This window comes from Saccopteryx leptura, chromosome 3 (genome assembly GCF_036850995.1).
Source record: "Saccopteryx leptura isolate mSacLep1 chromosome 3, mSacLep1_pri_phased_curated, whole genome shotgun sequence".
In the NCBI taxonomy this organism is placed as follows: domain Eukaryota; kingdom Metazoa; phylum Chordata; class Mammalia; order Chiroptera; family Emballonuridae; genus Saccopteryx; species Saccopteryx leptura.
The window spans coordinates 219932372-219944636 of NC_089505.1; the positions used below are offsets into that span (position 1 = coordinate 219932372).

General features: G+C 49.1%; 1 protein-coding gene across 11 annotated transcripts in view; it reads right to left on the reverse strand.

The window, feature by feature from the left end:
* Positions 1-582: 582 nt before the first annotated feature.
* CHST10 (carbohydrate sulfotransferase 10) overlaps positions 583-12265 on the reverse strand; it is a 33055-nt gene continuing 21372 nt past the window's right edge. For 10 of the 11 annotated variants that reach the window (XM_066377580.1, XM_066377585.1, XM_066377579.1 and 7 more), the window contains 3 exons: positions 7994-8228; positions 5607-5712; positions 2083-4192 (listed from right to left, as the gene is read on the reverse strand). In XM_066377580.1, the coding sequence (XP_066233677.1) occupies positions 3655-4192; positions 5607-5712; positions 7994-8228 (879 nt within the window). In that variant the 3' untranslated portion in view covers positions 2083-3654. Of the gene's footprint in view, positions 1294-1922; positions 4193-5606; positions 5713-7993; positions 8229-12265 lie in introns of those variants that run through there. The other variant, XR_010750339.1, reaches the window with a different exon arrangement.

Consider the following 12265-nt stretch of genomic DNA (forward strand, 5'->3'; position numbering starts at 1 on the left):
TCTTCCATGAGTACTAAGAAGGCAGAATCAATGGGATGGAGTGGCTCTCCTGCACAGTACACAATTATCACAGGTGACAGAGGCCAGAGGTTGTCAATAATGTACACGGTAACAGGGGAAGCAAGACCAGTCCATGTATGGAGCGCAAAGCCTTTAAAGAAGGAAACCCCAGCCCTGGCCGGTTGGCTCAGCGGTAAAGCGTCGGCCTAGCGTGCGGAGGACCCGGGTTCGATTCCCGGCCAGGGCACACAGGAGAAGCGCCCATTTGCTTCTCCACCCCTCCGCCGCGCTTTCCTCTCTGTCTCTCTCTTCCCCTCCCGCAGCCAAGGATCCACTGGAGCAAAGATGGCCCGGGCGCTGGGGATGGCTCTGTGGCCTCTGCCTCAGGCGCTAGAGTGGCTCTGGTCGCAACATGGCGACACCCAGGATGGGCAGAGCATCGCCCCCTGGTGGGCAGAGCCTCGCCCCTGGTGGGTGTGCCGGGTGGATCCCGGTCGGGCGCATGCGGGAGTCTGTCTGACTGTCTCTCCCTGTTTCCAGCTTCAGAAAATGAAAAAAAAAAGGAAACCCCAATGAGTCACATAAAAATAAAGCACACATTTTATGTTTGCCAAGAATAGAAGTGGTAGGCTCGCTAGAATTAACCTAAATTACACAGCTACATGGATGTGTGTGTGTATACAGATAGACATGTGTACACAGACAGACGGGTACAGATCTGCACACCACACAAAACTTTTCCTGAGTATCTTGATTAGTATGTTTTCTGGGTTCTATTTAAGCAAAATAACCTCCAGTCCCACTCCCTTGGCAGGTCTGGAGTCAGTTGAGAAAACCTAGGACTGAGGACACAGGGCTTTTGGAGCAGGTGTGGGCACAGGCTGCCACAGCGGCCCAGACACCTGTCCAGGGAGGGAGGTCCCCAGCACAGGCAGTGTTCATTTCCAGGAAGGATGAAGCCAGGCTCGCTCCAGGTTGTGCCTGTAAAGCTCAACGTGGGCAGCAGTGTGGGGAAAACTGCCTTGGAGGCAGAGGAAGGCGCGCCTGCTCGTCAGGCCGGGCGGGAGGAGGTGGGTCAGACTGGAGGAGGTTAGTGACTTCCGCAGGGGGTGACTACGGCTGGTGGCTGAGCAGGGTCCACAGCCACAGTGCAAGGGGTGGTGATGGGGAACAAGGGTTTTGGACATACTGTGAAATGTCCAGTTCGGTGGTGATCCCTACTTGTTTGGCAAAACCTGTTAGGACAATAGCCCAAATGTCCAAGAAAAATGACCTATATCTTAATGGCAGAGACTAGGGGCTAAGCCAGGGGTCTCAAACTCAACTCAGCATGTGGGCCGCAGAGCAAGATCACAGCCGTTCGGCGGGCCGCACTAGGTCTACAAAAGGCAACTGTTACGCAACACTTTTTTTTTTTTAATTTTATTTTTATTTTTATTTTATTTGTTCATTTTTAGAGAGGAGAGAGAGAGAGAGAGACAGAAAGGGAGAGAGAGGAGAGAGAGAAGGGGTAGGAGCTGGAAGCATCAACTCCCATATGTGCCTTGACCAGGCAAGCCCAAGGTTTTGAACCGGCGACCTCAGTGTTCCAGGTCGACGCTTTATCCCACTGCGCCACCACAGGTCAGGCTACGCAACACTTTTCTCACTGCAGTTGAAAACAAAAAAAAATCAGTACAACAAGCACAATCGTACATGCAGTTTACTCAGTGTCACAAAACAACCAGAAACTGTAGTTCGCATCACAACTGCTGTTAACTAAGCTAATATCTAGCTAGGATGCTAGAGAAATGAAAAATACAAGTAGGCCCCTAGGCTTACTTAATTTTATCCAAAATATTTTGAACTTCGTGGATTAGTCTGTGGGCCGCACAAAATTGTTCGGCGGGCCGCATGCGGCCCGTGGGCCGCGAGTTTGAGACCCCTGGGCTAAGCTACATGGGGACCCATCTTTCCAACCATTTCTGAGAAAAAGAAAAAGGTATTTTTAAAAAAATTAGGACTAACTTTAAGGCCTTAAATTCAAATATATTGTTAACACTGTTACATTTCAAATAAGAAAGAGGTCATCAATCAGCTTACTAGGTGTAAATGATTTTAACAAGATGTTATAGAAAAATGATGACTCATGTTACAGCCTTTGTGTGCCTGTTGGGGGTGAAGGGCTGCCACACTGACTGCCCCATCAGTGCCACAGTCGGGCACATGCAAGCCTTCCTTGCTGCGGTCCTGTCACCAGCAGCCATCTGAGCAGTCCCGCACTGCCCCTCACTGTGGCCGGGCCTCAGGGACCATGCTTGGCCACAGAGAACCCTCCCCAAAGTGAAGCACCTGTCAGGTTTGGACACATTTTATTTTAATTTACTTTCACATTTACAGACTCAGGTGGCCCCTGTGCAAAAGGGAAGGTGAGGCTGCCTCGAAGGAAAGCCTCAAATCTCGAGGGCCCTTGCTGTCAGAAGGCATCCTGTCTGGTGGCCGTGGCTCGCCCCTCTGTGCCTGGAAGATGCATGACTGGAGACGGCCTCAGCCGGGATTTATTGCTGGTGAATCTCATTATCCAGTGTAGAGCGGGATGATGCCCCAAGAACAAGGCTGGCAGCGAGTGCTGCACTTCAATGGAACTGAACCATGTGGCCGTGTGAACTGCAGTGACCCCAGTGCTGCTCTGGGGACCAACAGCCCAGAGAGGGCCTGGATGACACAGTAGAAGCCCCGATGCTCATCCAGACAGGACAGACAAGAGAGAGACAATAATCTGGACAGGCGTGCCCACATCCCCTGCAGCCTGAGCTCCAGAACCCACCAGCTCTCCCTGTCCTGGGCTGTGTTCCCTGCAAGGCTCCAGATGGTCGCTTTCTCAGGTGCTTTCTCGGATGCAAAGAATATACACTCCACTCTCCTCACTTTCAAAACTGTACCTCTTGGGCCAAATGAGAAAATCACTTGGCAGGCAGAGGGACACAGGCATGTACTCTAAAGATGGACGGCCAACAAGTACCCTCGAGTCATTCCTGATTCCCATGGGGACAAGGCTGCGTGGAAAGAACAGCTGACTTCTGTGATTACAGCAGCACCAAGGGGAAAGTCAGAGGTGTGACGTGGTGCAGCTTCGCTCCTGGTTTAGCCCCTGCAATGTCTGCACACCACTAGAGTCTGAGGTCTCCTGAAAGTGCTGGGTGCCACTCCTGCAGTCTCCCGGTGACAGGCACACCCACCCAGTCTGGGGAGCTGCAGGTGTGCCCACCTCCTTGATGGCCGCGGGAAATGACTCCTAGGTCGGGACAATTTTCCTCCTGGTCTGTGAGGCGGCACATGTTCAGTCCTTTTCCCCTTCTAAGGAGAGCAAAGACCTGGTGGCACAGGTCGGGGTGGGGTGGAGGCCCTCAGTGCACCTGATGTTCACACTAATCCTCAGCTGCAGGGTGCAGCTTCCTCGGCTGAGGCCACACAAGTCTGTGGGTGGTTGCAGGAGCCTGCAGGACTGTGACAGAGGAAGTGCCATTTCTGTGCTTGGATCTCTACCCGTTCAGCCTCTGGTCTAACAAAAATATACTGCTCACAAAAATTAGGGGATATTTCAAAATGAGTATGAAGCTATAAAATAACCCCTAATTTTTGTGAGCAGTATATTTGGATTCACAGTACTACACATTAGTTTAGCAAAAAATCTGGTTGCTGATACCCAAACAGCTTAAAGTCCCCTTGGAAACGGGCATATAGGCGACGGATGTCTCGTTTGCTGATGCCCAGAAAGTAGTGTTCCACCTTGGTTTTATTATACACGGTGATGCCTGGAGGAATGGTGGGGTATGACACCAAGTGATCTATGCCAGCCTCTTTTAAGATGTATGGGGCATCATCCTCCAGCGTCTCGTGGTGACCAATCACACTGTATGTTATCTCACAGGGTGCACATAGTTCCACGTACGTCACCCAGTGAATGATGTGGTCCCCAAACTGAAGGTCCAGCCATCTGTGGTTTGGATCGCCCAAGTAGCGCACAAAATCTTCAAACTGGATGCCCCGAGTCTCTGTTCGGTTCCTCCGGTACTTTCGGATGATGCCAGGGGCAATCTCATGCCTGTACCAAGGTTCAAAGCGGGGATTGTGGACAAACTTATCCTTAAAAGCAGAAATCAGTCTTTCGAAGGGATCTCTTACAATAAAAAACTTGAAGTAGGTTTTCAAGCTAAGGGAAAAAAAACAAAGATAACAAAAGGTTAAGCACAAGCTGTTGGTGCTAACCGTGTGAGGGCAGGGCGAGTGCAGTGACAGTTGAAGCAGCAGTCACCATTTCTGGAACCCTCGCCCCAGTGAGACCTGAGCGAGTGCCACATGCATCTCTTACTTAATCCACTCAAACACCACCGAAAGCAAATCCTGTTTGTCATTAACCCATTTTACAGGTGAGGACAGGGAGGCTCAGAAACTTTAACTGTCCAAGGCCACAGTACTCACCCTTAGGAGTCACTGTGAGAACATCTATTTAACCTAAGTGTTGTTTCACTTGAGTATTTCAAAACTTTAAGAACCTTAAAAAGTTTTGTTTCTGGGCAGAAAAATCCTAAGGGTAGGAACTCAGAACAAGTTAGGAACTCAGGCCAGAGAAAGTTACTTTGTATCTTTAAAGATTCAATTCACAGTTGCCAGGGGAAGGAAAAGTAAGAGGAAGTGCTGGCAAGAGAAAACGGGGAGGAGGCTCTGGCTCCAGGGGGCAGCAAAGGTGGCTGTGAGGCCTGCCAGGGGCGGCGGCAGCACAACAGTACCAGGTGAAGGGCCGGTAGCAGTGACAACGACGACAAAACAGTGAGGACACTGCTGTCATTGCCGTGCGCATACTCCACACCCCCAGGAATTGCTCCATGAGCCTCAGCTCGTTTCCTCTCACATAAGCCCCAGGATGCAGGTGCTCAGCAGGTACCAGGACATCCCCAACTGACCTCAGTGCTGGGGGGCACAGCTGCATCCAGAAAGCTCTGACAGATTGAGAGAGCTGTGACCAGGGCTGGAGGCAATGAGAAGGTGCAGAAGTACCAGAGGGCAAAGGTCAGTGGGTTCCTAACTGACATCCCCACTCCTCTTAAACTTTGTTGCACAGGGCCATTTCATAGATAAATAGATAACAAAGAGAACTTTTCAGTTCACTAACTAAGTAATTTTGTAAACACTAGCGTCCATCCTTGCTATGATTGCTGAGATCTGTCTGTCTCCCACCGTCTGTGTGCGATCTAGTCCACACCACCACCCCTGGGGTGGCTACCAAGGAAGCAGGCACCCTGTAACTAAATCCCTTTCTTATGAAGTAATAGTCATATTCAGTAAGGAGTCCATAAAATTTGACACAACTAAAGCAAAACAAGGATGATCACTCGTTTCTATTAGAAAGACAACATCACCTTTATTTTAATGGATTGCATGAAGGCAAAGGTGGAGACTCGTTATGAAATTCTCATCAAGATTTTTGAATTTAACTACAGCGAACATGGGGCATACACAAACCAACCTCCCCACGAGCCCTTGGCTCAGTGTGGGACACAGGGCAAGTGCAGAACCGAGTGTGGGGTTTTACCACAATTCCCCTCCCCACAAGAAGCTGTTCCTACCGCTTCTGAATTTCTGCATCGCTGAAGGAGGAGAGACGTGGGAGGCCGTTCTTTTCGTGGTCATGAACCACATTCTCGGGGATCTCTTCGATGGAAGGAAAGGCTCCTGGGAAGTAAACAAGGGAGAAGCATTGGCCACCGCAGGGCTGCCTTAAAAGATCCCGTCTTGGCCTTGGCCAGTTGGCCCAGTGGTAGAATGTTGGCCTGGAGTGTGGATGTCCTGGGTTCGATTGCTGGTCAGGGTACACAGGGGAAGTGCCCATCTGCTTCTCCATCCTTCCTCCCTCTCACTTCTCTCTCTTTTCTCCCCCTCCTGCAGCCATGGCTCTATTGGAGTGAGTTGGCCCCGGGCGCTGAGAATGGCTCCATGGCCTCCACCTCAGGTGCTATAAAATGGCTCCAGTAGCAACAGAGCAATGGCCCCAGATGGGCAGAGCGTCACCTCCTAGTGGACTTCCCAGGTGGATCCCAGTTGGGGCACATGCGGGAGTTTGTCTCTGCCTCCCTTCCTCTCACTAAATATAAATAAATAAGTAAATAAATAAGTAAATAAATAAATAAATAAGAAGATCCCATCTCTTAACTTGAATTCCAACTAAGATGAATTATACATGATAAGGTGAGAGTCAAGAAAAGCTTTTGGTAATCTATAAACCACCTAATGGAAACAGACAAGCGGGAGGAAGAGGGCCACGGAGGGAACAAGGGTGGAGAGAAGAACAACACCTACTACCGGCAATGCGTTGGACTTGGGTTCACTCTGCTATGACAAACAGATCACTGCACATAAACAGAGTGCCTACAACCACCAGCACTTACTCTGCTATGAAACTGGGGGGGGGGGGGGGTCGGCAGTGGGAACACACTGCTGGATACCCACAGGACTGCCACATGCCCATTCCTCCCGACAGGCGAGGTGCCCCCAGGACCACATTCCTGGGCCTACGGTGGTTCCTGGGTAACCTCACAGCATCCCAGAGGGGCAAGTGGCAGAAGTGTTTGGTGCTGGAACAATATGATATATTTGAAGCATGGGTTGAGGAGGACAAGGACTGACTCAGAAGAAAACAAGAGCATCAAGAGCCATAGTGCTTGGAGGCAGGCTGAGGAGTGCAGCATGTGGGGTGGGGGTACATCCTTGGGTTGGTCGGGTAAGCAGGTTCTTTATTCTTTTCTCAACTTACACAAATGGAAATAAAGTGTCATTATCTGAGCATTTAGACAAACGTTTGCAAACCTTCACATCCATTTTGGGGTTAATCCTGTTGTGTTAAACTTGGAGTCTGGCAGGGAAGAATCTGTTAGGCCACCTAAGCAGTGGCCACAGCCTTGTCTATTTCATTAATTCTTCCCCCAAATGTTGAAGCACCAGTCCTGAATGCTACACTAACTGCTGTGGAGGCTCCAAAATGAGGGAGGCTAACATAAACCGACTCTGGATCTGCACATGGACCTGCTCAGGTGCCTGTCCCCCTGCAGGTGCATCTAGGGAGGTGTGGAAAGCAGTCAAGAGGACCGCTGATTTCCTATTACTGGGACACCCTATCTGGGGCCATGCTTGTAACCAAGCTATTTTTAGTACCTGAGGTAGAGGCTTCACAGAGCCATCCTCAATGCCTGGGGCCAATGCACTCAAACCAATCAAGCCAAGGCTGCAGAAGAGGAAGAGAGAGAAGGGGGAGGGGGAAGGGTGGAGATAGTCTTTTCTCCTGTGTGCCCTGACCAGGAATAGGACCTGGGACATCCACACACTGGGTCAGAGCTCTACTACTGAACTGACAGGCCAGGGCTGAGGTTACTTTTTAATGACCTAATTTGTTCCCAAGAAAACATCAGATTTCCTGAAGCACATCAGTTAAATCCTCTGAATATAGACGCTTTGTGTAAAATGGGGACTGTTTCATTCCATCCAAGTGGCACAGAATACTTTGTGGATGAAGAGGCCCCAGGGCCACCTCCCAGGCATTAGGGTATGGACCCTTCTCATTGCAGGAAGGACAACTGTTGGGCAGCTTCCTGGTCCTGGTGGTGCAGCGAGCAGGGGCCTTGGCTCGCGAGGACAACACCAGTGACTGGTATGAGTCAGTGCTCTGAATCTGAAGAGAAAAGAACAGACCCCCTGGGTGGGCAGGCTGCCTGAGATGGGGACCCTGCTGTGGAAAGCCAAAAGATGGAGGCCTTTGAGGTGGCCCTTTGACAACAGCATCTAAATTAATCCCAACTTTCAAATTACAACACTGGTAGGAAAATGCAACAAAGAACTCTGACTGGTCAGCAACCTCTCTTACTTAGCACATGCCCCTTCCTGTGGCTCCTCTAAGCCCCTTCTCTGCCTACCAGGGCAAACCCCAAACCGCACAGTGGGAAACACGCAGGCAGAGACGCACCATTCAGCACGATCAGCACTTTCTTCCACTGGGTGTTGCCCACTTTGGGAGTCTGGCAGAAAAGGATCTTGTGCTTGTCACAGACAAATATTCGGTCCAGGACGAACTTGGACACCACAGTGTGAGAGAGGTTCTTGAGGGCCTCATCCCTGCAGACGTTCCGGATAAGCTCCAGGCGCTCCGGATAGACCAGGGGCTGAACAAGCTGGCTGTCTGAAAGCACTCTCCCAGTTGACTGCAAGTAATAGAGGGCTCCATTAGCAGGAGACAGGTGCTGTCAGGAGGCCCTATTCTGGGCCTCAGTCTCAGGCTGGGTGTACGCAGGATCAAGCAGGGCTCAGCAGACACAATTCCCCTCAGGGGCCTGAATTCAGGCTCCACGTTCAATCAAAGAGACAGCAAACCCTCTTGTTCTTTCATTCTCAGTGTGGACAAACCAAGAAGCTGTCTGCAGCCACTTTGCTGATGGAATTATGACCCATCGTTTCCAGAAACTGCAGGATACTTTTGCTGAGGGTCCCAGTGAAGGTGTCTGCCCCTTCATTCTCCCGAACACTTCCCTCTGTGTGAGCCTGAGTGTGCACGTGTGGGCCATACCTAAGGACCAGCTGTTTACGTACACGGTCACAGTTTTGAAGATGTGCTGGTGTTCGTCAGTGTATCTGGTTTATTAACTCTTTGAGTAGTGAGTTTTTCATGTTCACTGACCCCTGTGAGTTTGTTTTCAAAAAATGAAATTAGTTACAGTTAGTTTTATTAACTTAAAATCATGTTTGTTTGATAACCAATTTATGGAAACAAGAAGAACATACACTTGCCTTTTTTTAATGTTGCCTTATAAATTTTTAAAATAAATCGACCGTACTCTGGATGGTCAGGAGGCACGAGGACATACATGAATGCTCTTACTACTCAAAGGGTTAATGTCAATCAGCACGTGTTGAAAATGCAGAGACTGGCCCATTTCCTCAGTGCAAGCACACAGGAAGCTTCTCTGCAATGCTGGCTGGGGAGGAGGCAGGGCTTGCTTGGCCATCCTTTCAGTCTCACAGAAGTTCAGCCACTGTGAGTAGATGCTGGAGCATGCCAGCGCTCCTTTGTTTTCTAGGGAATTATCACACCAGCTGACAAAGTCCATAGACTGAGGGGTGAGGGCTCTCGTGCCAGAAGCCTTGCCCCCCCCAGGAACATAGCCCTAAAACCAAGCAGGGTGGGTGTGCTGGAAGACCCCATGGGCACATCCTCTGGCAGGGTGTCTGAGCTTGGAGTCCAAACTACACAGGGAGGGCTGCACTTCTTTTATTCTGTGATGCCACTGTTTTTAAGGTGTTGGTTTTGACCATCACCACGTTAACTGATGTAAGTCTTTGAATAGTTTTCCCCGTCAAAAACACAGTGTACAGGAGGTGTAACTTGTAGCCCACGTGCAGCTAGAACAGGTCCCTTGTTGCCTTCACACAGAATACAGTGTGAATGAATGTACCGTGAATGAATGTACTTGAGTCACAGCTCTCCCCACAAAATTCTTGAACTGTGGCTTTACTGTGCTCTGCATCAAATACAGCAGAGAAGTCTGCTCCCACTCCCAACTGTCCTGTTTTGTAGGCAACCCGTTTTTAATAGCCGGGTGGCTTGTAGCATTTTCCCCCTTATGATTCTAGCACTTCAACACTTTGCCAGGATATGTCAGTATGAGTCTCTTCACTGATTTTGCCTGGAATACAGTGAGCCCTTTCTGACTATCTCCTCGGCTCAGGGAATGTCCCTTCCTGAGGACATCTGGGCGGGGCTTATTTGAGACAGAGGGAAAAGGCCACGCTAAATGAGGAAGAGCTCCAGCATTTGCCCCCAGGGGCTGAGTGCTGGTGCACTGTGGCCGCCAAGCACAAGCTTGTCCTTCTCCTGGACCTGCATTCCAGAGGGACATCACTGTGCTTATCTAGGGAAAGTGGAATCACAGACTGTATGTATGTATATATACACCTAAATAAATGGTCTTTAAAAAGGAAATACACAAAAGCTGAAGTTCTGCCTTTCAATTTTGGGTATGTCTTTAAAATACACATGTATGTATTATTTTTTAATAAAAGACCTGATTTTAAAATATTGGCTAGGGAGTGTGAGCACCTATAAAGATTTCTGGGAAGGTCAGGAAAACTCTTCAAAGTCCTCTGTAGATTAATTCTACCACATTTGGGTCTTTTCTGCATCCAAAGGAGGCTCTGCAAAGACAGGGAAGCATTTTCCTCTTCAGCTCGACCTTCTACCACCCTCTACCTGGGCCCTCTCTGGACCACGCTGCAGGCTGGGCCTGTCCCTTTCTCACCACCCACAGGCCCTTCCCTCCCTCCCTTCTCTACAGAGTGACAAGCACTCTTCCCAGCCCCTTCCTGAGGCCATCCCTAGAGCCTTCCCACTGCCCAGTACATCACGGAGATGAATCATATAGTTGGCAAGGAGAATGCACACAAGATGGGCTCATCCAATTTTCCTTCTCAAAGGAAGGCTGACTTAAAAAGGCCAAAACAGGAAAAAAAAAAAAAAAAAAAAGAAGAAAAGTTCAAGTTCCACAGTGTGGCACATACCCCTTGGCACTGCTTTAGACTCAGACTCTGTAACACAAAGGCCTTTCGTTAATGCTCAATTCAAAATTCTACTGTTACACAACAGAACCATCTGTTTGACAAATATTTACTCTTTGCTCTGTGCTGGGATAGGTCGCAGTGTTCTGTGGAGATACTGGAAGCCTCAGCTGAGTAAGAACATGTGTGGCACAGCATGTATGTGCACACGCAGAGTGTGTGTGTGCGTGTGCGCGCACACACATGTTGAGGGCAGAAGGTGAGGGACAGGCAATCTGAGTAGGTCGGCAGTTTCTCCAATCTCATGCCTTTGGCCACTTCTAGTTACGGCCCTGTTTCTCAGCTTTCTCAGCATTTTGAAATGTTTTTGCTGCAACATCTAATCATTCACTTGAAGTTACAAAGAACTTCTCCCCAAGATTTCAAAGCATACGGTCCCGCTAAATTAACTATTAAATGGGCCAAATGCCCTTGTTGTATCTGTTAAAATGTTGACATGCCACTCAATCCATTTACAGGGCAGCTGTAACAACCTGTCCTCCCCCAAGGAACTGGATCAGTTACAGATTGGGAGGACATCAGCCTTCAAGAACAAGGCCTGACCTGTGGTGGCGCAGTGGGATAAAGCGTCGACCTGGAAGTGCTGAGGTCGCTGGTTCAAAACCCTGGGCTTGCCTGGTTCAAAACCCTGGGCTTACCTGGTCAAGGCACATATGGGAGTTGATGCTTCCAGCTCCTCCCCCCTGTCTCTCTCTCTCTCTCTCTCTGTCTCTCCCTCTCCTCTCTAAAATGAATAAATAAATAAAAAAGAATTTGGAAAAAAAAAAAGAACAAGGACACTGGAAATTTTGGGACAATACAGGTTCCACCCCACCTGGCTCCCTACTCTTCCTTCAGGATCTACACAATCAAAGTCCCTGACACACATAACCTTTTCCAGGACACTCCTCTCTCCTGTGTCTGACCAAACTTCCTGGTTTCCCTGGTGGAGGAAAGGGCTTGCGGAAACTAATGGCTACTGCTTGAGGTGAGGACACTGTGGGAGTGAGAGAGCTCCTGTAGACCTCCCCCACCCTCCTCCTCCCAAGGAGCACAGCCCGCTGCCCTGGCCTCGCACAGCTGCAGGGACCAGCACCAGGCACCTGCCTCCTTGTTCTGTCCCTCACTGATTCCCACTTGGGCTCACTTGTCCATAGAGTCTCTCTCTTCTCAGACTGTTCCAATTTTTTTAAACCTCAGCTCTATCACTGATCACAGATGACACTAAAGAGTTATGCGTCACAGGGTAGCAGCTCCAAACAAGTTCTACTGAGAAACTTTAGAAAAATCTGTCACTTCTGAACAGATTTGGTTTTATTCAAGCGTAAGCAATTATATACAAAGGAAAAAAAAAACATTCTCATTCGGTTGTATTTACTGACTGATATCACCTTCTGTTTTTTCCCTTGCGACTATACGAAACCAATTTTAATGTCTGATGTTATTTTTTACTATTTTCCATTCACACATCACACTACATTCTACACAAAATAATTTTTTTTTTCTTAGTCTTTTTTTTTTTTTTTTTTTTGGTATTTTTCTGAAGCTAGAAACGGGGAGAGACAGTCAGACAGACTCCCGCATGCGCCAGACTGGGATCCACCCGGCACGCCCACCAGGGGGCGACGTTCTGCCCACCAGGGGGCGATGC